Genomic DNA, 27,997 nt, shown 5'->3' with positions numbered 1-27,997 from the left:
CTTTTGTCTCAGGCCACCCTCCACTCTGGGATTATTGCAGGTGCCCCAGGGCCCCCACCCCTTCAGCCTGGCCTGGGGGGGTGCCCTTACAATGATTGTGCATAGAAAAAAGGCCAGGGCTGCTGGGGAGAGGGCAGCACCCACCTTGCTGTGATCAGGGAAAGGTGGATGGGGCCAGGCATTAGAGGGCCAGCCCTCTCCCCACTGGAGAGTTTTCTGCCTCCAGGAGCCAGGCCATTCCTGAAAGGGGCGTTCCTTTCCCACTTCCACGGTTTGCTGTTCTTCCTCCCCTTGCCTCCACCTGCAGCAGTGGAGGACCCAGGAATGTCCTAGCCCCACCCCAACCGGAATGGCCCTTTACAGTCCCTTTGCCCCACCCCAGGTCCAGGGTCTTGTCGGGGAGAGGGGGCTCAGCCACCATGCCCGCTGCTGCCCAGGTGGCTTGGCACTCATTCAGTCCCTTTCAATGAGACCTCACAAAGCATATCAGTATAGAAATTTTTAGCTCCTCCTCCTGCAGGCCCTACCTCCAGCTTTAATTTGGGAGGGAGACAGGTGCCAAAGGGTGACAGGGGCCAGGACGAGATGGGGGTAGTTGGGTCTTGGTTTTCAGTCCTTATCTTCTCCCTGGACTCTCCCTTCACACACGGCAGGTTCCTCCTAACCAGGGGCCCCAACACTGGAGAAGACCCCAGCCTCTAAATTGCCCCCTTCAGACATGGAGGGGCCTCTAGCCCTTATCAGGTGATGGTTTCCCAGGCAGGGACCCTGTGAAGGCCCGGGACTCCCTCCCCTTTCCACTTCTCAGATGAAGGGGGGAGGACAGCTCCCAGGTGGTCAGTTGGTGGGGGTTTAAAAAAGTCTCAGAGGGAGTCAGGGCCTCTGTCTTTGACTTCCTCAGAGGGGTTATCAGACTCTGCACGGCTTCCTAGAACCTTCTCAACATTTGGAACCAGAGATCTCACACTGGTGGCCCATGGGCCAAACCTGAGATTGGTTTGGCCAGCACAGGGTTTTTAAAAAATGTGAGCTTTAGGGCCTATCTATCGGCAGGGGCAGGCACTCCCCTGTTTTCCAGAGTCCCCACCACTCTCTATAGTGTAGCACTTGCTCTTCCCTCATTTTCTCATTACCTGAAGGCATCTGCACTTGCAACCCGTACACCCACCCGTCTGGGAAAACCTCCTCACTGCATATGGTTTCCGTGAACCGCAGGCCCAGCTGAACTCCAAGGGAAGGATGTGGGACTTTAGCCCTGAAGAGGGCACCGGGTTGCCAGGTAAGAGCTTCCCTAGATACCTGCGGCCCCCTTGGCCCTCACCAGGTCTCGCCCTCCCTGGCCTCTGCTTTACCCAACTCTTAGGGTGACACGCCTCTGTGGGACTCAGCGTAGCAGGGAGCTGGCTGGGGGTAAGACAGATTTGGCAGAGACACGAGGGTGGGACAGATGGGAGCAGGAGACCAAGAAAGCCTTCCTGTGGGGGAGCCCCTGCTGGGGAGGGGTGGAGGTCTGTGCTGTCCAGTCGGGGTGGCAGTCACAAGGCACGTGGTTTATCAGTGCATGGAGGTGTGATGAGGGTATGCAGTGCCTGGGAGGTTTGGGGAGCACAGTCAACAAGCGGGGAGATCAGTTCAAGAAAACTGGGAGACAGAAGTCTCTACCCTGAAAATGGGGACAATGTCTCCTGCGGGTCGAGATACTGAGGGCGAATTTGGTACTCAGTGTCCTGTTCTCTTCCCGGCAAAATTAAGAGGGACCCAACTACCTCTCAGCTCCAGGAAAAGCCTTACTCTGCCACTGAACTTCTGTGTGATCTTGGGCAAGTCCCTGGCTCTCTCTGGGCCTCCCTTTTCCCTCTCTAACAGATGTGGAGGGCAGGTAGCTTAGGGGACCCCAAGGGTCCCTCTGGGCTGTGGTTCTGGAATATTCTCTCCCTGCAAGGACCCTATAGGGATTCTGGGAAGGACCAAGCAGCCAGGCTGGGGTGCAGGACAGAGAATGGGGAACAGGAGGCAGGGACCCAGCGGGTCCAATTCTGGCAGGGAAGAGAGGGACTGGCTGAGGTAGATTGTGTCACAGAAAAAAAAAAACCCACAAATGGGATGGTGCCCCTTCCCCACTCTGACTCCTCTATCCCAGGGAAGCAAGAGGCCTGACAGGGACCAGACGAAGTGGGGGGTAGGCCAGTGGAGAGCATGACCTCAGGACAGGAAGGGATGAGGTCCTGAGCTCCTGGGCATATGGGTGTGGGGGGAGGGGGGTGGTCCTTGGAGGCTAAGCTCTTTCCTGAGGGTGAGCAGCAGGAGAAGGTGCCTGCGGCCTCTCTGAGGGCCCTTGACTGTGGCCATCTCCAGGGCTCGGTTGTCCTTGCAGGCAGAGGCCCTGAAGACGGGTTTTGCGGGAGAGAGATGTGGGGGGTGGGCATGGAGGAAGGTCCAAAAATGCGGCCCTGGTTTCCCTGAGAGCCTCATGCCACATCTTAGCACTGCCGGCTCATTCCTATTCCCTGGTTCTCTGGTGGCTTCTGGAGCTGTAAGGACTCCCAGCTCCCAGGGAGGGTATTTTTAACTTTTCCTTCCTGAATGCTGGCTAATGGGGCAGCCAGATGGGCCATTTGAAGACATTGGGGAGTAAAATAACTTGCCAAGGCTGACCCTTATGTCACTTCTCTGAGCCTCAGTTTCCTCCTCTGTAAGCTGGGGTGCTAAGAGCTCTCTTGTAGAGCTGTCGCAAGCAGGAGGGAGTTAAGGGGAGAAGCCGTCAGCTGGACCTGGGTCTGCTTCCCCAGTGTTGTCGCCTCACAAAGGGCTTTAACGTGTAACTGGCCATGGAATTGGGTCTCTGGAGACAGATTTGGGTAGAAGACAAGGTGGCTGGATGAACCCACCAGAGGGGGTCTGGGTCAGCCCCAGACCTCCTCCGCCACCCTTCACCTCAGACCTGGTTCCTGAGGCTTCTTAGGGGTTGGGGAAGTAGAAGAAAGAAAGTGGTAAAAGCATTCTTTGTGTGTTGGTGGGAGGGACGCACACACCATCTGGGCCCGTGTGGATGTCTATGCAGTCGCCTGTGTGCCAGAGGGGTGAGGTGACTTCTCTCACGTGTATATGTGTATGTGTATATGTGGGCAGTCCTGCCCTCTCTGCCTTTGGGGTCACCCTGCACCTTGAATGCGGCCCTCTCCTTGTATCCTCAGTAAATTCATTTTCACCCATTACTATCTGATGGGACAGCAGGATTCTGGGACCCATGAGACTAGCTGCCACACTGGGCCTCAGTTTCCCCATCTGTCACCCAAGGGAGGCTGAACCAGAGAGGGCAAAGTGCCTCTCTAATTTGCATAGTCTAGGATTCTCATGGGCCTCCTCACCCCCAGCCCAGGTCTGCAGCTGTCCTTAATATTGCCTGCTGTGCCCTTGTAATGAACGCTACTTGGTTGTCATGGGGGAGTAGGGACATGGGGGGGGTGGTTCCAAGCTGTTTAGAGGCTCTGTCCCCTCACTCCACAGAAGTGCCTGCTTCTCCGCTCCCATCCTCCCCTATCCAGAACTGGCTGTCCCAGATAAAGAGGAGGGGCCGTGGGCAAGTAGTCCCATGGGCACCCCAGGATGTGTGGGGATAGACTACAGGTTCTAGAGATTTGTCAGATCGGAGGCAAAACAAGTCAGTGTTCCAGCTGCTATCCCAGACAGCTGCAACTGCAGGGTGGCCGAGAGCCAAGATTTATGTCATGTCCCCAGAGCTAATTTTTTTCAGCTGGAAACCAGTTAGCAGTTGAAATGTCTCAAGGGTTGTGAGGACAATTTCCTCTGGGGAAGATGGCTGTGGACCAAGGTGGATGGGGCATAGAACTCCTATAAACCCCAGAAATCGAGAACGGGAGGACCCGTTCCTAGAATATTCCACTCACATGGGGCTCTAGAGCCCCCTCCCCCGCCCCCATGTCAGGAGCTAGAATCTCCCAGAGCAGAATAGCAGGGCTCCAGTGCCTTCACCCTCATCACAGAATCCAGATCAGAGTGACCCTCTAGCACATTTTTATCAGCTAAGTGTTCTAAAACTTAATCCAGAATTAAGAATGTCTCTCTGGAACAGTTTCTCTGCTAAATGTGCTAGAACCTCATGTATAACTGAGCCAGAGTATCTTCCTAGACATTTTATCTGTTGTACTCAAGACCTTTATCTAGAAGAAATGTTCTAGATACTCATCTAGAACAAAGAATGGCTCCTGGAAACATTTCACCTGAGGTGTCTGGAACCTCATCCATAATAGAGCCCACAACAAAGGGTGTCTCCTGACGAGTTCACTTTGGGAACAGCCGCTATGTGGTGGATTGAGGGTTCCCCTCCCCCAAACCTGCTATCCCTTCGTGCTCCCGCTGGCCTACACCCCTCAGTTGCCTCAGGGTTCTCCTTCCTCTCCAGCTGCAAGCACTGTCAGCCCCCACCCCAACTCCCTCCTTTAATTCCCCTCTTGCCCAGGCTCTGGACCTCGGACCCCACAGGAACGGTACCAACCTTGTCGACCAGATGCTCCCACCTCCCCTCACATCTTCCACTGCCTCCTCCATCCTTCTCGGAGATCTCCTTTCCCCAGAGAAGCAGCCCACCTCCCACACCCCCTGAGGAACACAGGGCCTAGGTCATGGACCCCAGCCAGTGCCCTGTCTCTGGCAGGTCCACCAGGAGCAACATGTGGGTGACTCCAGGCAGGGGAGAGGGTGGGGCGCCCCGGCACCAGACGCATATGGAGGCCTTCGTGAAAATGGGGCAGCTAATGAGGAGTGTAGCACCAGTTGATTCCCTGGGCCCTAGTTCAGGGGAGTTTAGGAAATGGGCCACAGGGCTGAAAACAGGGCCTAGGGCTGGGGCCTCCACAGGGCTGTCCCCTCCCCTGAAAGAACCCAATGGTGGGCCACTCTACCCTTGGACCAACAGATCCACACCCCTTTAGCTGGGTGGCCCTGAAATTCCGGGCTCAACACTGTGGTTGATGTGGGGTCAGCCAAGCCTGTCCCTCTTTGTGGGGGAGACTGTGGCCTACACCGTGGTCTCGTACTCCAGCAGCTCCTGGGAGGTCCCCACGCTCCGGTACTGCAACCGAGGCGTGGCAGGAGAGGCGTACTCCAGCGCCAGAATGGTCTTCCGGAGCCGGCGGTCGATAAAATGAGCATCCCAGGCAGGGTACTTCTTCCGGGGCAGGTCAATCCGAATGACCGGCCCTTCTGTCCGCAAAGGGCGAGCCACTGGTGTGGGAGGCAAGCCAGGCCGCACCTGGAAGACAGGTGGCGTGGGGGTCCCTGCACGCTCGCCCCCCACTGAGGCCCCATCCCTCTCAGCGCCTGTAGTCCTTGGCAGGGATCTTGGGGGACTTGTGACGGCGTCGGCTGGTGGGCCACAGGGTCCTGGGGACTCCGGGCAGATGCAGCCAGGCGCCTGGGGACCCAGCATGGGCCCGTTGGGGTGCAGGAGGCAGTAGTAGACACACATGAAGAAGATGCCCAGCGCGAAGCTGGAGGCCACCACACAGACCAGGATGAGCGAGCGGAAGTCGGTGGAGAAGTTGCGGCTGGAGTACCAGAAGCCAGTGAGCGCGGCATTCTCAAGCAGGACGATGCAGTAGTAGAGGGCCATGCGGCGGCGGCTGCGGCCCTCCTTGACGTTGAACCAGCAGAAGATGTAGATGATGCCCACCACCATGTTGTAGATGATCTCCTCCCACTTGGACATGCAGAAGTCTGTCTCGCCCTGGATGACCCAGAAGGTCATGACGCACCAGTGGGCCACAATGAAGATGCCAAAGTAGAGCTTGTAGACGCTGGCAAAGAGCGCGAAGGCCAGACTGCGAGCTGCGATGGTGAACAGGTGCCACAGCACCTGGGCCACGGCGCCCTTGTAGGACAGTGGCCGCTTGTCGTCCCGTGAGTCCCGCAGCACCTTCTGGTAGGAGGCCAGCGTCCAGGCCAGGGACACGAGTGAGGCAGAGGTGGACAGGGCTGCAGAGACAGGGTGAGGGTGGGGTGGGCTGGGTTAGGGGTGGGTCCGGGTCGGGGTCTGGGGAGAGGGGGACGGTTCTGGGTCAGGAGCTGGGTTCTGAGGAGGTGTGAGGGAAGGGTCTATAAATCAGGAGGGCTGTGGGGCGGGTCTGGGTGGGCGGTCTTCCAGAGCAATGACGGGAGCAGGGAGAGCGGATGGGGCTGGGTACTTCTGTAGGAGCGGGAGCATAAAGGAAGAGGGAAGGTGGGTGACTTTGGTCTTCACAAGGGTCAGGGCCAGGTCTCTAGACTAGGGATGTCAGGGTTCAGGGGTCTTGGTGTGAGGGTGGGAAATTAGGGTCCAGGATTCTGGGAGTGAAAAAGAAGGTGGAGAGTTGGGGGTGGGGTCATGATTAGGGCATGGAGGAGCCAGGAGGGGACTGTTAGTAGCTATAGGCCACCAGGGTGAAGCTGGGGGCTGGAGAAGGGTATCCAAGCTGAGACATGGGAAGACATCTGCGGTGGGAAGTTCTGATTGGGGCCCACAAGGGGTCCTGAGGGGCCTGAGAGGTGGTGATAGAATCTTCTGGGTCACTGAAGGTGGGATGGACAGTGTCTGGGTGGGAGGAGCTTGGGGGACTCCCAGGGTGTGGTGTTTCTCTGACAGGGAAGGGGTTGGCCTGGTCTGTCAGGGTTAGGGGAGGGCCAAGGTTGGAGGACCAGGACCAAGCCCTGGAGGAGTCCTTCCGCATGGAGTAAAGACCAGTGAGAGGGCAGATAAACAGGCTCTCTGGAGACTGAGGGTGACTGAGCAGGTCTGTGAGTCAGGGGTGCCCCGGGGGGGGGGGGAATGCAATCTGGGATCAGGACCGTTTGGGGAATGAAGGGCCGGGCCTGAGGTGTGGCCATGGGGTCAAGGGCCTCTTTGGACTTAGCAGAAATGGGGTCTGGTCTGCCCTGGCAAGGGGGAAGGGAGGAGGGTGAGAGCGGGGAGCACCCAGGGGTCCCAAAGGGAGTCAAGCAGGTGGAGGGACCAGAGCCCCCCCCCCACAGGAGGGTAAGTGGGCCGCTGGAGGGGACATGGGGGTCTCCAGAGGCCTGGAGGGTGGTGAGAGTTGGGGCGGGGCTCCAAATCCCCGCCAGCGAGCGGGGCCGGAGTCAGGGTGGTAGGAAGGCGGGGCCCCCCTGCAGCGGACTGCGGTGGAGGAGTGAGCCCCCGGGGCGAGGGCGCGTGGGAGGGCGGAGCTCACCGGGCAGCAGGTCGGGCTCGCTGCCGCGCTGCACCAGGAGGCTGAGCTGCAGCACGAGCTGCGGCGCGCTGCGCAGGAAGGTCTCCAGCAGGCGCAGCATGCTCACGTCCGCGCTCTCGAACAGCATCCGCCAGTAGAAGTGGCGCCGCAGCCGCTCCCCGCGCCAGCGGCTCTGCAGCCCCAGGTACAAGGCGCGCAGGTACCTGCGGGAGGGACGCAGTGCTCAGGCCCCCGCGCGCCCGTACCCCTAGCGGCTCTGCGAGTGCCCCCGGCCGACAGGCGAGCGCCGGGGGCGGGTGCGCAGTGTGTCTTTGCTCACCGCGCCCAGCAGAGCCGGTGTCCTCGGCTGTAAAACAGGCATATCGGAACGATCGCCTCCAGGGCTGTCGTCCGGGAACTCTGAATGGGCTCATTAGCGTAAAGCACTGGCACAAAGTAAGCCCTGAACTCAGCATACCATCATTCTTGTTCTGGGGCCTGCTTTCTCTGCAGGATTCCTGACACCTAACAGTGCACTGAGGTTCCCCTAGCCCCGCTATTGTCCTCACTTTATAGATGAGGGAACCTGAGACCCAGAGAGGTATGCCACCTGTCCAAGGTCACCCAACGAGGAAGCAGTGGAACCAGGATTCCAACCCACGTAGCCTGGTTCTTTCAGGAACAGTCCCTGGTGCCAAGCCCCCAGCTTCCTCGCCTGTTCCCCAACCCTACTCCAGCCCCACCCCTGGTAACTCCTCCTTTTCTTCCAAGGCTCAGCTTTTAAACGTGACCTTTTCCAGGAAGCCTCTGCTGACCACTTTCCACCTGGGGTAGGGACCTCTCCAGACAGGCTTCTGTCTAACCCACAGTGGGCTGTGACTGCCTGCTTATGCATCCATCTCCCCCAGACTGGGAACTCTGTGAGGGTGACTAGGTCAGCTCGCTAACTGCTGTACCCTCAGTTCTTAGCACGCAGTAGCTGCTCAATCCCTGCTGGCTCAAAAGAGTGAATGCAGGCATGACGGCAAGTTTGTTTGAATTGAAAGGAGCTCTGGTCACCCAGTAGGGGGTATGGAAGGGATTCTGAAGTCCTGAGTTCAAGTACCGACTTCACTTCTAATTTACTGTGTGCTCTTGAGCCAGACGCTCTCTGAGCCCTAGTGAATCCCTCCCGAAGTGGCTGTGAGGATGAAATGGATTTGAAAATGCTCTGCACCTGTAAAGTGCAGTGCCTGTGTAGGATGAGAAGAGGCCTGCCACCCAGAACTCCTCTCTGCCTTGGTTCTTTGCCCAGCAGCTCTGCCCCGGGCTGTTGCAGCCATAGACCCTGCCCCCCAACCCCCAAATTCTCTGATTCATGGGGGCAGGCACACCCTTTGCTGAAACCAGAGAGTACTCCTCTAGAAGTTATCTCCCCAGAAATCAGGGAAGAAAATCCCGACACAGATTCAGTGATCCTATTACTTGAAGCTGAGATCGGAGAACCAGGTATTTGGGGGTCTCCTTCCAGATGTGAGGTGCTGGCATTTTTAAGATGTTGTTTGGGAACCTCGGGACCAACTGTATTCAACTGTGCGTTGCCAGCCCAAGAGAGGAATCACAGTACTCCCTGGAATTTGGGATCAGCTGATACCCAGAGTTTCCCGGAATGAGTATCCCAGTCATTGGAATGGTGTGGTCCTCCCTGGGACTCAGTTTCTCTATCTGCCAACAAGAAGGATGGGCTTAATGACCCTGGAGATCCTTTTAGAGCTAATGCTCTGGGACTCTCCTCCCAAAACATGGCTAGAAACATCCCATTCAAGGCCCTCCTCCCCATCCCTGGGTCTTCCCAGCACCAATCAATGGTGTAGACACACCTTCAACATGACACCGTGTGGGACCAGCAGCTGGGAAGGGGAAGAGGGTTGCTCCCTCAGAAGCAGAAGCAACAAAAGCAAAGGCCCCTCAGTCTAACTCTCCCATCCAATGCTAGAATTCCTTCGGCAAACCCCAGCCCCGTGTGTTTCCACCTTCTGCTTGCATGCTCCCCAGGATGGGGAGCCCCTACCCCCTGAGGCAGGGCCTTTGCCTTCTGAGCATCTCCAAAACTGGACTGTGTTTCCTCCGATGCACAGAAATTTGTTTCCTTGTACTTTCCATTCTCTGGGCCCCTGACTTCCCCCCACATGAGGATCCCTGCAGCATATACTCACGTACCAAATATATTTTGATCACCTGTTATGTGCCAGGCCCTGTGCCCTTAACTATCTCAGAGTCCCGTGGGACAGAGACAAGCTAAGATCCGAAATAAATGCTCCAAGATGCTGTGGAACCCAGAGAAGAGACGGGTAACTTTAGCTGGAGTGGGGAGGAGATCAGGGAAGACTGCCCAGAGGAAGAAACATTTGATCTCAGCTTTAAAGCTTGGGTAGGATTAGAAGGCACGCAGGAGGCAGAAGGGAGTTCCAGGCAGAAGAACCAGGTGAGGCCAAGGCATAAAGGCATGAGAGGGCACAGCCTTTTAGGGGAATGGCCAGTAGTTTGCTGGGCCTGGAGGGGTGGCTTTTCATGGGAAGGGGCATAGGAAGACTAGAATTGTGAAGGGCATCAAATTCCGGACTGAAGAGTTCATATTTTAAATCTGAATTCTATCCCACAGTCAGGGGGATGTGATCAGCTTGCTGGCTTAGAAAGCTTGCTCTGGAGACTGGCTTGGAGGAAAGCCAGGAGAGGCTGGGGTCTGGTCCAGGCCTGAGCTGACAGGCTGAGCTAAGGCAGGGCACCGAGGAGGGGCAGAGAGCAGAGGTGGAGATGGCCAGGGGTGGGGTGCTATGGAAGAGACACCAGGACGGCCTGTAGGGCTTCTGGGGAGCCCAGAACACAGACCACATTTCCCAGCCTCCACCTTCTTCCCCAGACCTATTCCCTTCTCCATTCCTGTGGCTCTAGCTTTGAACAGAAAGGAGAGACCAGCTGGTCCAACGTGAAGGGGCCTGGGGAGTTGGGGGGAGGGCGACACCCTGGAAGTTTCTCTCAGGCTGGAGGACCATCTGTTTCCTGGCCCGGGTCAGCATGAGGGAGGCCCTGGCCCAGCCAGCATCCATCACCACCTGACAGGCTGCCTGCCCACCTCCCTGCCCACTCCTGCCCCCTCCTCTGCCACCTCCCAAGGCCCCTTGCTGCAGATAACCACAGACAAAGGGCTCACCCAGCCCAGGGCTGCTGTGGGCCGAGTAGGGAAGGGGAGGGGAAGAAAGGAGGCCTCTGAATCCCAAAAACGTGGCATTGGGCAGTGTGGAAAGACTACGGCACAGTGTGGGGATGAGAGGACCTGGGTTCAACCTCACTCTGCCTCTTTGGCAACACGACCCAAAACCGTGACTGTTCCTTCCAGCCAGCACTAAATGCTCGTTGCCAAGGGCTTGAGAGGTTTTTGCAGGCCTAGGAAAATGCTGGAGGCCTAGGAAAAAAAAAAAATTGGCTCTAAAGCACAGGGAAAAACTGCAGAATCAAAATTAATAAATGTTTAATTAAATATCTGCAAAACAGAACATGATATCAGCCAGTCGACTGCAATTTGGCTTTTATCTGGTTCTATATAATTTACATATGGTGTTTGATGTGGCTGCATTTTAATATGCTTGGTAGATGTGGGGCCCACAAAGGTTTTAAAACAGCCCTGCCCAGGACATGTAACCTAATTTCCCTGTGCCTCAGTTTTACCTTCTTTAAGAAGGGGCCAGCACTCCCCATCCTGCCTGTGTCACAGCCCCTGCAGTGAGGTTCAGAAAGGCAAGAGGGCAAAATGCTGGGCTTGTGGATTTGCTTCCCAGCCCCGACCTAGATGCTGTGCGGCCTTGGGTGGTCTCTTTGCCTCTCTGAGCCTCATTTTCCTCTTTATTGTGGGCGTTGAATGAGGTGATGGGTTTGAAAGTAATTTGTACACTAAGAGGGGTGTGCACATAGAGAGAGGGAACAACACATGCTAGGCGGATGCCTCTGGTTCCTCCTGATCACCAAGCAGCCTCTCTTGAAACCTCCTCCAGGAAGCCCATCCTATTCCACTCTAGTTGAAGGGAATTTGGAAGAAGTTGATTTTCACCACAAATGGGACCAATACCACCCACAGAGAAGGATGTCTCATCGCAGAGAAAGGAATCCCACTTGGGGGTGGGGGGGTGCATCTGGTCTCTAACAAAAGGCATCCCCAGTCCATCCATTCTCTCCACCCTGGTCCAGACCACCATCATCTTTTCCCTTCTCGGTGGGCTCCCTGTATCCACTCCTGCCACCCCGTAGTCCATTCTCCACGTGGCAACAGGCGGGATACTTTAAAAACCAGTCAGATCATGTCATTCCCCTTCTCAAAACCTTCCAAGGGCCTCCCATCACACTTGGAATAAAGCCCAAGGGTTTTCCCTTGGCTTGCAGGCCCTAAACCATCCGGCCCTGCTTGTTTCCTTGTCTCGAGCCACGCTTTATGTGTTGCCGGCACTCCAGCTGCCCTGGAGGTTCCTCAAACCCAGCCTAACGTTCCTGACTCAGGACCTTTGCACTTGCTACTTGCTCGGCCTGGAACGCCCTTCCCCCAACACCCTCCTGAGGCTAGTTCCTCAACGGCTCCCATGTCACCTTCTCAGAGCGGCCCCCCCGGGGCACCCATCCCATGTTGCCCTCCGCCGCCCTCACCAAACCACTCTCATTGGTCACACTGCCCCGTCGGATTCTTCTTCGGAACATACTCTATCAAACTCTTATTAATGTACACATTGATTTTCTGTTTTACCACTGCAGCTCTGTGAGGGGAGGGACTCGGTCTGCCTTGGTCACCCCTGTCTCCTCAGCATCTGTATGTGTAGTAGGCACTTAATAAATATTTGTTGAATGAATTAAAGGTGAGAGAGTGTTTGCCTGTGTCTTTCCCCTGACCTTGGAGGCCCCGGGGCTCCTCTGCCTGAGTTTGCTTACTGCCAGGACACCTCATGGGCAATTCCTGTCCTCACTGACTCATTTCTGGCCTTCCTCCTCCAGGAAGGCTTCCCTGATACTTCTTCACCTGGTTGGGCCCCCCACAACACTGACTTCAACTGCCCGAGGCCAGTGTGAACCAGACCTAACAGGTTTATCACCACCCACTTTACAGTGTGGGAACAGATGCTCAGGGGTCTATTTTGGATCTAATTTGCTGACTGCCTGTCTTGTGCTCAGAGAAGCATGTCCAGGAGGAAATTGGAAGGGCAGATAAGTGTGTATTGTTGAAGGTGAGGTTGGGGGCAAAAAAACACACAACCCTAGGGAAGAGAGAAGGCAGCAGGTAGCATGTGAAATCTCTTACTCAGGCATCCAAAAAGCTCTCTCTTTTGGACCCCATTGCCTCTGAGAGCAGGCAGCAGGGTCAAGAAGTGGACGGGGCTCATTCCCTGCTTCTTGGGTCTGGCCGTCTTTGTGACCCAGGAACCTCCCATTGTCCCCCAGATCTTGGGGGCCCCTCTCTAATGGGTAGAAGGAAGGAGGAAGGAGTAAAGGTTCTCATGTCCCTGAGAAAGCCAGGAAGCTTCTGGGCCCAGTGTCGGGGTTGCCCTGTCTCTCTCCTGGTTTTGGTCCTTGTGTCAGCTGGAGTCTCCAGGACTAGTCAGGATTTCTGATCCATGCAGATGGCCAGCTTGGACCGGTCCTTTTGTCTGCCCTCACATCCTGGGTCTGGGTCACTATCTCTGTCTGTCACTCAGATCAGCCTGTTGTTGTGCCTGTCCCTTGAATGCGGGGTTAGCTTATTTATTTATCTGTCTATCTGTCAGTCTATCTGTCAGTCTTGGCCCTGGACCCTGGGTCAGTTCACCTGTCTGTCCCTTGGACTATGGGTCATGTTGTCTCTCAAATACTATGTCCATCTGTTAGTCAGACCGACCCTAGGGTCCTGGGTCAGCCGGTCTGTCTGCTCTTCGAGGCTGGGAACATCAATCTGTCTGTCCATTGGATGTGATGATAGCTTTATCTGTCCCTTTGGATACTGGGCCTGCTTTTCTGTCTGTCTGTCTGTCTCTGGAATTCTAGGTATGCCTATTGGTCCGTCTGTCTGTCTTTCGGTCTCTCAGCTGCTTGGTCCATCTGGTGGTCTGCTGCCCAGCTCGAGGCTCGGCATGGCTGCTGGCTTCCCTGCCATCCTCCCCTGCCTGCTCCTCTCCTGACTCTGGGTCTCTTTCTGTCTGTCTGCGTCTCTCACATCCTCAGCTCCTCCATCTGTCGGTCTCGGCGTTTCTGAGTGTGTGTTCTCGCCCCTTTCCACTCCCCCTCATGGCTCTGGGCCAAAAACACAGCAGCTTCCAGCGGCTCCCCCACTCCGGCTCCATCCAGGAACCACCCCCCTCCACGGCGAGCTCTCCCGGCTCCCACACGGGCCAGGCCTGCAGACTCTGGAAGCTGAGCAGGTGGCACGGGGCAGGAACCCCACAGGGGCTGAGCCCCTTACTGTTCTGTGGGCCTGTAGGGGGACAGTGTGTGAGTGTGAATAATAATGATAATAGCTCACATTTATTGAGTGCCAACTGTACGCTAAGCCTTGTTATACAGATTGTCCATTCCTCACAGCCAATCTTTGAGGTGGGCACTATTACTATCCTTATTTTACAGATGAGGAAACTGAGGGCTGGAAAGGGAGTGGGGCTTGTATAAAGTCCCACAGCAAGTTAGCTGCCAGACCTAGGACTCAGACTTGGCTCTCCATGGGCCCCTGCCTCGGAGAAGATGGTTCGGTTCTCTGGAAGGTGCGCGGCACGGCTGCCAGGGAAGACCCATGTTGGACGGGGTGGACCTGAAAGCTTTGCCTGGAATGGCATGGCTTCAGAGGAAACAGGAGGGGTGACCGTAGTCACTGGAGTCAGGGGACCCAGGCTCAATCCTTCACTAGACTTTCTGGGAAAGTCCAAGCCCTCTAGGGACCTCGGTCCTCCTCTGCAAAACGAGCCTTAGTAACCGGATTCTCGCCTATGGAAAGGGGTTTCCATGCCGCCCCTCGCCCCACCCATCCAGTTCTGGTAACAGCAAATGTCCTGAACCCAAGTACTTCCCTCCACCAGGTGGCACCACTCTGGCGCTGGCCCCTGAACTCGGAGCCCTGGGGGCCTCCTGTCTCCCTGGTCTCCTTCCTTCCTTGCCCTCCTAGAGCTTATTCCTAACACAGTTGCCTGGGGGATCCTATAAAATTCTAGAGCAGGTCGTGCCATGCCTTAGAGTTAAATCTTCACTGTGACCTTTGAGGCCTAGTGCAATCTGGGTTCGGACCTCATCTCCCTCCACCCCCCCCCCAACATGAGTCTCCAGCTGTTTCCTGAATACCCCAAGCCCATTCCAGCCTCAGGGCCTTTGCCTAGAAGGGGCTTCACCGATGCCTGGCAAATTGTCATCCTTTTCATCTCAGCTCAGTGTCGGAGGCCTTCCCAGATGCCCCTCACCCCCCTTCCAAAGCACTTCTACCCGCGCCTCTGGCCACTTTCTGTCCTGTCGTCCTGTTTCTTTTCTTAATTAACACATATCACAACCTGAAATGGTCTAATTTCTCGCTTCCATATTTGTTGTCTGTCTCTCTGAGGTGTGGGGACCCTGGTTGTCCTGTTTTCTGCTATGCCCCTAAAGCCTGGCATAGAATTAATAATGTTCAATATACATTTGTTTCTTGAATGAGTGAGTGTGTAAATGTACTTTATAAACTCTGCTTTATAAGCTCCCCAAGTAAAGGTGGTCAAGTGCAGAGGGAAAGGAACCAAGCTTGGGAGTCAGGGAGACCTGGGTTCAGATTCCAGATCCATCATTTACTGTCTGTGTAGTCTTGGGCAAGCTGCTTCCCGCTCTGAACCCCTCAGCTCAATGCCCACTTTATGGGGTAGCTATGAAATCAGAAAGTAGTGATAGGCATAAAATTCCCAGCCCAGTGGTGGGCACTCGATTGGCGCGAGGTTTGAGGAGCTGTCTGCCTCAGGGAACCCAGCAGGAAGAGGAGGCCTCGTAGATTCCAGTTTAGTTCCTGGTAGACCTGAGACCTGCTCCTCGGCTGGCTTTCCCAGGTGCTCACTGAATCTGTCCCCAGGAGGCAGAGGGTCAGAGAAGTCCCTCTGGGGGGGAATCCTAGGGCAAGGGTCTTTGTCCTTCCCCTGAAAACTGCCACTCATTGAAAGGCCCTCTGAATGTACTTGGCTAAAATCCTCCCTGCAGCCCTGGGAGGTTTTGTGGGCATGATCCCCATTTTCCAGATAAGGAAACTGAGTCTCAGATAAGAGGTTTATTTGACATTGATTCACCCAGCATTTTTATTTTTATTTTATTTTATTTTTAAAGATTTTATTTATTTATTTGAGAGAGAGAATGAGATAGAGAGAGCATGAGAGGGCGGAGGGTCCGAGGGAGAAGCAGACTCACTGCTGAGCAGGGAGCCCGATGCGGGACTCGATCCCGGGACTCCAGGATCATGACCTGAGCTGAAGGCAGTCGCTTAACCAACTGAGCCACCCAGGCGCCCTCACCCAGCATTTTTAAAAAACCTACTATGTGCTGGGGCGCCTGGGTGTCTCAGTCGTTGGGCGTCTGCCTTCGGCTCAGGTCATGATCCCAGGGTCCTGGGATTGAGCCCCGCATCGGGCTGTCTGCTCAGCAGGAAGCCTGCTTCTCCCTCTCCCACTCTCCCTGCTTGTGTCCCTCTCTCACTATCTCTATCTGTCAAATAAATAAATAATATCTTCAAAAAAAAAACTTACTATGTGCCAAGAACTGTGCTAAAACGCTGGTGGACACGATAGTGAGCAAGACAGACCCAGCCCACCTGGTGTTGCCCAAGTAGGAGACCTGGACATTGTTTAAATCAGCATGTAAACTGGTAAGGACAAACATTCCATGGGTTCCAGACAAGCTCCAAACAGGACCCTGTGCTCCAGCACTGAGGAAGACCAGGCCCGGCCCTGCTTGCCGAGGTGTGGCAGTCAGGGAAATCTGGAGGTGGCTACCGAGCCGTGATCTGAAGCAGGCACAGGAATTAATCAGCTGAAGGAGGGAGGAAAGGGAATTTCTGGTGGAGGAACAACATGGGCAGAGGTCCTGAGTGGCAAGGAAGCAGTAAATGGTCAGAAAGGCTGTAGCTCAGAGAAGGAGGTGAGAAAGTGAGGGGTGAAGGGGGCCATGGTGAAGCATTTGGCCTTTATCATAAGAGTAATGGGGAGCCATGGAGAGGTTTTAAGCAAGGGAGCCACGGTAGAGCTAGCTAGCACCTCTGTCTTTTAGAGGGAGCGCTCTGTGGGGAAGAGAGGGGGGAGAAGAAAGGGGGCAAGGTGAGAGACCAGTTACAGGTGAGAGTTGAATATGGCCCCCACAGAAGGGCATGGACTCCAGAAGCAAGCAGCAGGAGCTTGGAGAAGTGACTTGCCCAAGGTCAACAGCCAGAAGCATCAGAGTTGCATCTCAAATAAGGAACGGTGACTCCCCCATTTCATCACCGGGTGCAAATCAAGCTGAGTCAGGCCCTGAGGACCCAGACGCAGTCTGTGTGTCCTCTGGGAAAAACTGGGCCCCCTCCCCTTTCCTGCAAAGGGACCCAGGAAGCTCTTGTAGGGAATGGCCTTGAGGCTCCCTTCCCATCTGTCTATCCCTCAATGCTGAGTGCTCCTGTAAGGGTGCAAAATGGGACCTTCCTGGGTTTGGCAGCCAAATGAGTCATAAATGTCAGAAAAGAATGTGATTTTACACGTTTGGCTCCCATTTCGTGCAGTGCTGAGAGCTGGGCTGTTTCCCTCCTCCTTAGCAGCCCTCTACAAAGTCACGGCACCTCTTTTTTTGCTGGGCTAAGGCCAAACATTTCCCTGCCACTAATTTTAGGCTCTGGCTGAAAAGCTGAGACCCTCTCCCCTCCCACCCACTGCCACCAGCTCTTCTTTTCACTTTTCACAGCAGGGAAGCAGGCAGCCCCTCTCCAGCAAAGCATCTGGGACCGGGTCCCCCCCTCTTTTGTCCTTCACTGTATGAATGCAGCCAGATCTCTTCCTCTCCCTGGGTTTCACTCTCCCTATCTGTGAAGTGGGTGCAGAGTGGAGACTAAAGCCCAGTACCCCATACTCTAGCCCAGGGCTCATTGCCCCTCACTCCTCCCTTCTCTCTTTTCCTGATATCCCTGGGCAGGGTTGTCCCTGTGCGGCAGGGTATGAGCCAGCATGGGAAGAGGGTTGGGTCCAGTCTCCTGGTGGCATCTGAAAGTACTTGGAGACCAAGGAAGGCAAAAAGTACCACTTCCATCTGTCCCTGGCCTGTGAGCCCCTAGAAGGTAAAGAGACCAAGCTGTTATTATTGGGTACTCTTGGGAAGGAGAGATGGGTGCCTTGTCTAGAAAGTAGAGCAGCTCTAGCTGATTGCTGCCCTGGGAGAACGTGAGCCCAGTGTGGATAGAATTTCAACTTTTTAAGAATAGATGGAACTTAGAATATTTGTGCAAAAAAAAAAAAATTCCAATTTGGAAATGTTGGCAACAAATTTTTTAAAAAGCACCACATGAATTTTTATTTATTTTATTATTATTATTTTTTTAAGAGAGGGAGAGAGAATGGGAGAGGTGCAGAGGGAGAGAGAGAGAGAATCCCAAGCTGGCTCCATGCCCAACACAGAGCCTGACTTGGGGCTCGATCTCACGACCCTGAGATCATGACCTGAGCTGAAATCAAGAGTTGGATGCTTAACTGACTGGGTCACCCAGGCCCCTACCATATGAATTTTAAAGAAATTATGATTCCTTGTTTAAGGTGTGATAATGGTATTCTGTATTTTAGTTATACTTTTTAAAAGTCTCTATTTTTATTTATTTTTTTAAAAAGATTTTATTTATTTATTTGAGAGAGAGAGAGAGAGAGAGGGAGAGGGCATGAACAGGGGGAAGGGCACAGGGAGAAGCAGACTTCCTGCCAAGCAGGGAGCCTGGTGTGGGGCTCGATCCCGGGACTCTGGGATCATGACCTGAGCTGAAGGCAGACGCCCAACCAACTGAGCCACCCAGGCCCCCAAAAGTCTGTCTTTTTAGAGATGTACTGAAATACTTATGGATGCAGCGATATGATGTCTGAGATTGGCTTCAAAATAACATGGAAGGGAAAGAAACAGGGTGGGGTCTAGACCTATAGTCTCCAACATCTATGTGTCTTACACTAGCCACATATGGCTATTTAAATTTAAATTAATCAAAATTAAATACAATTTAAAATTCAGCTTCTCAGTCACACTAGGCACACTTCAAATGCCCAATAGCCATGCATGGCTACTGTACTGAACAGTGTAGGCAGAGAGCATTTCCTTTACAGAAAGTTCTATTGGATGCCACCGGCCTAGATAAAACAAGGTTGGCCAGGAGTGAACTGTTGAAGCTGGTGGCACAAGGGGGATCATTATCCCGTTCTCTCTACTTTTGTATATTTAAAAGTTTTCCATAATAAAAAGTTTTATCAGGCAGTAGGGACAAAATACTGCGTGGGCCAAACGAACGCATCCTCAGGCTGGATTTGCCCACCGGCCACCGATTTGCAACCAGTGGTGTGGCAGCTAAGCCTTGTGAAGCCCCCCAAGTTCGATCCACAGAGTCTTAAAACTGTAAGGTGCTTTACAGATCATCCAGTTTACCCTCCAAACAGAGGGCAGGAGGCCCTGCTACAGCTTCCCTGACAAAGTCAGCCACTCCTGTCTGCACGCATGTGGCCCCGAGGAGTTCGCAGCCTCAGGAACAGCCCACTCTGTTCCTGGACAGCCTGATTGTCTGGATGTCTTGTTCCTATTCAAACAGATTCTGCTTCCCTTGGACCTTGGGTCCTCACACTATCTCTGGAGCCACAGAAAAAAAAGTCTCCTTCCTTGAAAGACTGCCTGTAGATGAGGATTAGCAAGCGTTAGGACCCCTGATGCCCCTCCTCCATCCCCCATCTCGTAACTAAGTAAGTGCGGTGGGCTGCTACTTGGGCCGATAATAATAGTGATAGCAGTAAATATTTTCTGAGCATAGAGTATGTGAAAGTCCTGTGCATTTATATTATCTCAGGACATGTGTTCAAGAAACTTAAGAGGTGGATACTATCACCATTCCCATTTCACAGATGAGACTAGAGCTCTAGCTGCTGAAGCAACTTGCCTGAGGTCACACAACAAGGAAATCATGGAGCCATGAGCCCACCAGCACCCCAAACTCTCAGCTACCCTGCCCTCATGTCTGAGTCCTAGGGAACTCAGCCAGTGTTCTCGAGCTCCTAACTGGACTTGACAGATGGGGTAACGGAACCCCAGGCAGTGAAGTGTCTTGCTCAAGATTCTGATTTCAAAGATTCCATTCAGTTCCCACGACCATTTATTGAGTACCTACTGGATCCGTCTCCTAAGCCAGCCAGGTCACCACACCAGCATCCTCTGGGGAACCTAGCCCCAGGGCTGCTCCTACCACATCTTACACAAATATAAATGCACTGCCCTTAGCCTGCATTTGTCCACTGCCATTGTGGAAGGCTGCAGATGTAGGCCTAGTAGACCCCAGCTGTGCCCACAACTGCCCCGGGGTCCCACACTGCCTTAGCACCCCCCACATCAGCCACTGATAGAAAGCCTGCTTCAACAGACTCATGCTCTAATAACTGCTAGGGACCCCGCCAAAGCTGGCCAGGGGGAGGGTCCCCAACAGCAACAGAGGCTCTGCTCTGGGCCAGTCACCAGGGGGGCCAGAGGAAGGAAAGGGCAAGGCCTCACCTCCCCAGAGGTTTGTAATCTGGTAGGAAAACCAGCTATGTGGGCAGGCAATCACAACAGAATATGATCAGGACTGTGGGGCTGCAGAGGAATGAGTAATTGTGCCTAGAGGGAAAGTCTGAGAGGAAGAACCCAGCATGTTAACAGTGGGTACTTTATATTCAAATCAAAATTTAAAAATATCTTTCTGATTTTTTTTTCCTCTTCCTAAAGCAATACATGATTGATTGTGTTGTAAGAGTACACTTAACTAGCGGAGGGCAGGATGGCTTGGTGGTCACACATGTGGGCTTGGGAATCTGACTGCATCCCTTTAAGCCCTGGCTTTGCTACTTACTAACCGGGAGGCTGTTACCTCTTTGTGCCGTATTTCCACATCTGTCATACAGGCCAAAAACGCTAGCTCACACTAATTGAACACTTATGATACGCTGAGTCCTGTGCAAGGCATGTTCCTTATATTTACCAATAACGGCTACCTGTCTAGCCGTGGGACATTAACATCCCATCTCACAGATGAGGAAACTGAGAGAGGTTAAGTGACTTGCCATACAGCTCAGGTCATACAGCTACATGTGGCAGAGCCAGAGTCTGAGCTCCAAAATCCTTGTTCTTTATTGCTACACCCCCTACTTGACAGAATTGTGGTGAAGAGGAATGATCTCATTGAAGTTTCTATAAAGGTAACTAAAATTTTCAGTAGTATCTGACTTTTTAAAAGCAGGTGAGTGCATACATGTATTTCTTGGTTAATTAAAAACCAAAAGAAATCCTTAAGCAGTACAAGAAATATCTAATTAGTAAGTGGAAATCTCCCATAACCCCACCTCTGTGCCCCCCCCAAGATAATGAGGGGAGGGGAGTCTTCTTTATACATTTTCTGTGCCACCTGAGGTTTCAACAAGAGCCTATGGTTCCTTTATAAACAGACAGGACAACTAAACCATTTCCACTTTAGATTAAAAACAACAACTTGCCTGACTGATGGAGTGGGAGGTGGGGTCTGAAGGGTTGAGGGCAGAATGGGTTTGTTCAGGGAAACTTTTCAGAACAGGCAGCATTTGAACTTGGCTTTGAAGGATGTGCAGAATTTTACCAAGAGGAGAATGGGACAGGGTGTCATCAGAAGGACCACAGGCAGCTGCTCAGAGGCATGAGGGGGAAAAGTGCGTGGCTTGCTTCTTAGGGGCCCGGAGCAGTGAGGAGACGAAAGGGCAAGAGTCCAAGCTAAAGCATCTGGACCTGCTCGAGGGCAGAGGGGAGCCCGGGCTGGCCCTCTGGCTCTAGAGTGGTGGCAAGGTCGGATCCGAGCATTCGAAATATCCTTTCTGCTGCAGGTGGAGGCGGGATGCGGTGGTGTGGGTTGGGGTGGGGGGAACTGGAAGCTGATAGGATTTCCCAGGGGCGGAATTTCAAGACCCTAACAAAGGCAGGGTGGTGAATGGAGAGGCCAGAGTAGATCCTAACCCATCCTCCTTCTCCTCCTTAGGGACCCTCACCCCAGCTGCCTGGGTTCAAAGCCATTTCCTGGCAGCCCTCCATCCTCCCCACAGGGCTTCTCCTGTGTGGTCTTTATAGATCAAACAGGGGACGCTGGGCCCAACTGCCGCCGCTGTGTCTGTTAGGAGCAGCTCTAATGGCCTGTTGCAGCCGGATGGGCAGGGAAAAGAGGCTGGGGGGAGGGCAGAGCACCTCCTGGAAAGGGGTCTCCCAGGAGGTGGGTGGTGAGGCTGGCCTGGAACAACCCTGCAAAGTCAGAACAGGGAGGAACCTTGTGGATAATCATCGAGTTTGGGGGGCGGGTTGTAAACATGTTTCAGCTGTGGTACAGTCAAAACAAAATCCTAGATAGGTAACCAAAATATCAGAAAAGAGAAACTCAGAGATTTCGGGTTGAAAATGATGGTGCAAAGGCAGTGAGAGTTTGAAAACCACTATGGAATCCAATCCCTGACCTATTTTATAAAGAATAACACAAATAGCAGAAGCTGAAGAGAATTGCACACTTCCCGTGTTCCAGGTGCTGTGCTAAACACTATGTGTACATTATTTAATTTAACTGCCCCCTCAAGCCACAGGGGAAAGGTATTATTATTAGAATGTCCATTTTGCAGATGAGAGACCAAGGCGCGGACAAGTTATGCCCTTTGCCCCAAATCACAGAAAGTGGCAGACACAGGATGCATAAGGCTGATTCCAGAGTGCAAGTTCTTAATCATTAACATTCTGGCCCCAGTGGGGAAAATGACAAAAGAGGGACAGATACCCTGTCCACTGTGCCTGAAACAGACCCCCACCCCTGTGGCTACTACCCTGGTCCAGCCCCGTCTTCCTTCACCTGGATCACAGAGCAGTGGTGTCCTCCCGGGTCTCCAGGCTTACTCTGGCCTCCCACAGCTTTATTTTCCAGCAGCCAGAATGCACATTGTAAAACACAAGTCAAGTCCACCCTATTCCTCCCCTGCTCAAATTCTCTGGGGCTCCCACTTCAAGCAGAGTGAAAGCCCTCGTCCTCCCATGGCCTATGAAGCCCTGCGTGATGTAGCCCCAGCCAGCCTGTCTACCATCAACCCTCCACTGTCCCCCGACTCTCTGCTTCGGCCACGCAGGCCTTCTCCTTGCTCTTCTCTTTCCCTCTGCCTCGGACATCCTTCCAAAGGCCTCCATGCTGCTCACCCTCACCTCATTCAGTCCTCTGCCCACGTGCCATGTCCTTGCAGGGGCCTGCCCTGACCACCTTCCCTCAAAGAGCCACACCCTCCTCCCTGGGACTCCAGCCCCCCTGCGCTGTTTCACTTTTTCCATAGCACTTGGTTGACCCTTTAGATTTCATATTATGTTTACAATATATATCATATGTGATTTTACTTGGTTATTGGCTTCCCCCATTTAGACTATTGATCGCCATGAGAGCAGGGACTTTGTCCTATTTACCACTCTATTCCCAGCATGTAGCCCAGTGCCTGGTATACAGCAGGTGCTCCATATATTAGTGGAATGAATGACTACAGCTTAAATAAACAGGTACCTTCGAGGCCCTCGTGCCCTCTTGCCCCCTCCTTGGCCGTGTGTGGATTGAACAAATCTTCCACAGGGAACAAAGAACAGGCTGATGGCACAACTCACCTCCAAGGGTCTTGAATACTTAACAATGGGACCAGCCCTTTGCTAAATCCTTGGTACACATTATCAGATGAAATCTAGAAACAACCCAAGAGGTGGTACTATGATGGCCCCTAGATGACAAAGGTGCAACTCAGGCACCGAGACATTATATAGCTTGTCACCATCACATATAGGAAGGGAACTGAGGACATTTGAATCCAGAGTCTGTACTCTTAACCATTAAGCCAAGAATATAGCTTCCCAGAGAGAAGACCCAGAAGCTGACTTTCACACCCAGTTGGTCACTAATTCATTTCACAACTTCTCTTGAGTGCAGGTTTGTGAGGAGGTGGAGGGAGCAGTGCTGGGGCATAGAGGGAGTATTCAGAGGTAAGACCTTCCCTCTAAAGGCCTGCCTGCCTCCCTCCATCCCTCCCTCCCCATGTTGGGTCCCCAGATCCTGACAGCCTCAGAGGAATCCTATGCCAGATCATCTCCCACTAATTGGCTTAGCAAACTATACTTATCTGGGAAAAGCTTGGGCCCAGTAAGTTCAAGATTAGGGAAAGCAGGATTCATGGTTTACTGCTCTGCTGCCCACAGGGTCAGAGAAGACAGGGTTAGGACTTTAATTGGCTTAACAACCCTGAGCGGCTTAACAGCTCGGGGGGGGGGGGGGGGGGGGGGGGGGGCGTTTAGGGTGTTAGGGTTGGGGAGGCGGGGAGGGATGAAAACACAGGTTGCTGTCCAGCTCACAGCCAGCTTCATGTCCCACCAAAGGATCTGTGGTTGATTTTCTCAGGGATCCATCTGTCTTTGTGTGGGGCCAGTGCTCTGGGATCCTCCCACACAGGCAGTGTGGGGGTGCCAGAGATAGGACTTGGGCTTGGGAGATGAAGAAAGCTGGGCTGGCACCTCCCCTCCCCCCACTTCCGCAGTGGATGAGCTTGGATGAGTTACTTGACTTCTCTGAGCCTCTGATTGGGTATATCAATTGCCACCAGAGGGGAGGTTTCAGGGTAAAATGAGATCCAGTGTCTGGAGCACCTCATCTGGGGCCTGTTGGGACGAGGTGGGTGCACAGTGCCCGTGAATTCCTTCCCCTCCTCTGCCTCCTCAGAGCCCCATTTTGTGTTTAAAATAATAATAACACCCATTTCACAGGGTTGTTTGGGAACAGAATCCGGCCTTATCAGTTGAACCCATGTGCTGCCACAGGTCTGTGTTACCTGGCTCCTCAAAGTACTGAGACTTTTGATTCAGCATTGTATAAGCTTGAGGAGTGGCAAGCAATTTTTATAATTCAAATTATTTTATTCAGAACTGAGGGTGTGGGATCAGAAGGTGGACTAGCCAGTCTCCAAGCTTGGGTCCTGTAGGGCTCAGACACACCTCACCTTCCTCATTACTCCAGGTTCTACCACTCAGAACATCTGCACCAAGCCCTGCTGAACAGTGAACATGTTCATTGTGGGAACATTTCACGTGGCAAGAAAACATATGCCAACATTGCTTAATTTCTAGGAATGCCAGCCCCAGTGGCTTCTCTCTATCTTGTCTGGGTTTTCCTCCATTTAGCCAGACCCTTGGCCATTTTAGAATCCAGAGCTTTGGGGACAGGGGTCCAGAGACTTCAGCTCTGATAACCAGTCCCAGAGTCAGAATTCCAGAAAGGGAAGGCTCCTAAGGTCATCAGATCTGATATTCTCATTTCACATACAGGGAAATTGAGGCCCAAAGATGGGAAGAGTCTTGCCCAAGGTCACCTAGTGAGCTAGTTATAAACCCTGATGTAGCCATGGGTTTCCTGATCCACATCCCCAATCCAGCACTTTCCCCACAATACACACTCTCTCCCCATCCTTGCCCACAACGTTCAAATCCCTCCCCCGCCTTTCACATTCTTATCTCAGTGCAGCAGAAGCTCTGACTTGCTATCTCCTGGAATCTTGGGATCTCAGACTCATAATTCTTTGAGCTTGGGGGACACTTTAGTGGCAGAACTGCAGGGTGGATAAATTGAACTCGGTCTTTGAAGGCAGAGAGTCCTGAGTCCCAGGTCTTCTACTCCTTAGCTGTGTGACCTTGGGCAAAGATGCCCCCTTTCTGAGCCTCTATTCCTTCAGCTGTTAAGTAGGAATAACAATACAACCACATTCCAAGAGTATTAGGAGGGACACAGGAGATGAAACAGGTAAAAAAGCAACCAATAGGCTTGGCACAAAGTGAATGCTTAATAAAATAATTGTTATAGAACTATAAATTAGGGCTCTTATACCCCTAATGCCTAAGTGAAATGGTCCAGATGTGATCAAAGGGAATGAAACTGGACAAACTGAAACAAATATACCCTGTCTAAATTGCTACAGGCCTGATACTGCTAGATTCCTTTTTTTTTTTTTTCCCCAAGAAAAGCTAGAACTCTGGATTTTTGAAATACTATACAAGCCAAACAAGACATTTCTGTACGCCATATTCAATTCCGGGGCCATTAGTTTGTCATCCCTGCAAAATCATCTCATCCCAACCCCCTCACTTTACAAATGGGGGAGAGTGGAAATAGCCCTTTTATCAGAGAATCTATGGTGTTCCAGGGACCCTCAGCCATCTCCAGCCACTCCCTTAAGACCTCCCTCGACCCCCATGGTCATTTTTTGCCCTGTTTGAGGGAAACTTAGTTTATGTTCAAGAAAGAAGTATTTGTTTCTTGTAAGTAGATTCTGAACAAGGGGAGGAGGGGGTTTGAGGTAGCCAGTGGGTTGAGGGGCAGCTGGCCCACTTTAGGCTAAAGGGAAAGGAGGATGAAGCTTTGGCTACCAAGAATAGGAAGTTACCATTTCAGAATCTAAAAATATCTGTCACCATCTGTCCACTCGGGCACAGAATGATAAATGCAGATTAGTTCCTGGATGTAGACATGAATATTTTTATGTGTCAAGCTAATAATAATAACACCACCTTGTGTGGATAGAGCTCCACCTCCGTATTCCCTCAGGGCAAGCTAAATGGAATATACACATCATCTCAGCAAGGCATGGATGGGGAAACCAAGGCAGAGAGAAACTCAGCAACACAACAAGGGTGACACAGCAAGTGAGCAGCTGGGACAAACCCTGGGAGTCCTGTTTCCAACGCTCAGCCCAGTACTGAATCTTCTGAGTTAAGCAGAATGTGTTAACAAATAGCAGAATAAATATAACAACAGCAGTAATTACCCTTTACATCTCTATAGTGATTTTGACTTTTCCCATGCTTTCCCCACATCTGTGATCATGATAATCTATTACATTCCTAAAATACATTACAGTCTGCAAGGCCTTCACACAGATCTCCTCTCACCTGACCATCCCAACAGGTAAGAAAATGTGATGGTAGACATATGAGACGAGATAAGGAAGGATTCTCCCTCATTTCACCGGTGAGGAAACTAAGGCTTGGAGGGAGGTTTATCTAAGATCACATAGTGGGCAAGTTCATTCTGTCAGTGTCCAGTAGAGCCTAAGCTACCAGAGCAATTCTGATTCAAGGGGAACCCCAGGTTCAGAATTCTTCCTGTCTCCAATTAGCTCAGCTCAGCAGACAGTCTGGGAGTGGGCTGCTTGTACAAAGCCTCAGTTTTGTCTTACTGCCCTGGAATTAAAGGACAGCTAGTGGCCATCTAATCTCTGATTCAAGATCCCAAATCCCCTTGGCCCTGTTGGGGGTAGGGGAGACACTGGGGGAGTCCTAAGCAACAGAAGAAGCCAGACAGCTTCTCAGCAGGGTCTGGCTCACCCTTAACCAGAAGTCCAAAAAGTTTGGGCGGGATATTCATTTAGCTGCCTCAAATTCTGTTTCTCCCAGGAGGCTGGGAATGGACTGCAATTCCAAACTGAGAATCTTTTGAGAGCAAGGAAGGACTTCTGAGATCTTTCCTAAGCTGAAGCTTGGCACTCAGGCAAAGGAGTGGGTCAAGGCTGGAGGGAGCCCTGGGGCCCTGTTCCAAGCTTCACACAACCCCTTCAGCCCTGGGCCCTCCTCATTCACACCCCCAAGGATCACTTTCTCTTCTTGCCCCATCCGTTCTTCCCTCAATGGCCAGATCAGAGAGGATGGCACTGGGGTTGGTCAGAGTTTGAGGGCAGAGGTCAGAGAGAAGCTGGCAGAGAAGAAATCAGAACTGCAATAGGGTGGGGCGGGGCGGAGGTCAGGACGCAAGGGGGATCTGGAGAGGTCAGAGTAGGGCTGGGGCGGCAGGTAGCCCCTCGCCACCCCCACTCCTCGAGCTCAGCTCCCTCCACCTGCGCTTCTCCTACCTCCAGACCTGGCCGAGCTGCAGGAGGTGGACGAGGGTCTGCAGCAGCCAGACGCAGAGGCGGCAGCAGCGGCGGCGGTAGGAGCTGGCCGAGGAGGGCTCGGGCCCGGGACCCAGCTGGGGGCTGCCTTCTTTGGTCCGGAAGGCGGTGGCGCTGTCCTTGGTGCTGATGGAAGGCCCGCCGGTGCCGCTGTCCTTGCTGCTGACGGTGGGTCCCGGGGCGCCCGCAGGCTCCGAGTAGTCGTAGACGAACCAGCGGAAGCTGAGCAGCTGCACAACCAGCGAGGGCAGGAGCACGAATAGCAACGTGAGGCCGAAGTAGGTGCGCTGACCCTGCAGGTAGTAGGAGGCCGCCAGCCACAGGTCCGTGGCGCCGTCGGAGAAGAACACGAGCAGCGCGCACAGCACCCAGCAGCAGTCCCGCAGCTCGTAGCGCGGCCCCGAGCCCCCAGCCCCGGTCACTCCGGGGCCCTCGGCCGCCGCCGCTGCCGCCTCCCCGCGCCCGCCCGCACCACTCCGGGCTCCTCCGGCCGCCCCCTCCGGCCCCGGGCCGGCCGCGGCCGCCTCTCCATCCGACTTCGCGGCCATGTTGGCGGAGCAGGAGGCGGGGAGCGACTTCCGGGCGGCGGAGGGGGTGGGGTGCGGAGTGGGAAGGACCCTGTGCGGG

General features: G+C 53.3%; 1 protein-coding gene across 1 annotated transcript; it reads right to left on the bottom strand.

Moving 5' to 3' along the window:
- Window positions 1–2: 2 nt before the first annotated feature.
- On the bottom strand, window positions 3–27,918 carry XKR7 (XK related 7). The gene is made up of 3 exons (XM_028118494.2): window positions 27,332–27,918; window positions 7,224–7,426; window positions 3–5,994 (listed from the first exon to the last, which is right to left on the bottom strand). Exons 1-3 carry the CDS (start codon window positions 27,916–27,918, stop codon window positions 5,039–5,041), a joined length of 1,746 nt encoding a protein of 581 aa, XP_027974295.1. The 3' UTR covers window positions 3–5,038.
- Between the last annotated feature and the right edge of the window lie 79 nt (window positions 27,919–27,997).

The sequence above is a fragment of the Eumetopias jubatus genome, unplaced genomic scaffold (genome assembly GCF_037043125.1).
Source record: "Eumetopias jubatus isolate StellerSeaLion01/CBP00866 unplaced genomic scaffold, mEumJub1_p1.0 scaffold_9, whole genome shotgun sequence".
Classification (NCBI taxonomy): Eukaryota; Metazoa; Chordata; class Mammalia; order Carnivora; family Otariidae; genus Eumetopias; species Eumetopias jubatus.
This window is presented reverse-complemented; position numbering and strand designations above follow the sequence as displayed.

What these genes read in the sequence shown, in the direction of transcription:
- XKR7 (XM_028118494.2), bottom strand. Translation starts at nt 27,918, where the DNA reads ATGGCCGCGAAGTCGGATGGAGAGGCGGCCGCGGCCGGCCCGGGGCCG. An exon ending in CAGCTCGGCCAGGTCTGGAG is followed by an intron (nt 7,427 to 27,331) that starts GTAGGAGAAGCG and finishes TCCCTCCCGCAG; the next exon opens with GTACCTGCGCGCCTTGTACC. An exon ending in CGAGCCCGACCTGCTGCCCG is followed by an intron (nt 5,995 to 7,223) that starts GTGAGCTCCGCC and finishes CTGTCTCTGCAG; the next exon opens with CCCTGTCCACCTCTGCCTCA.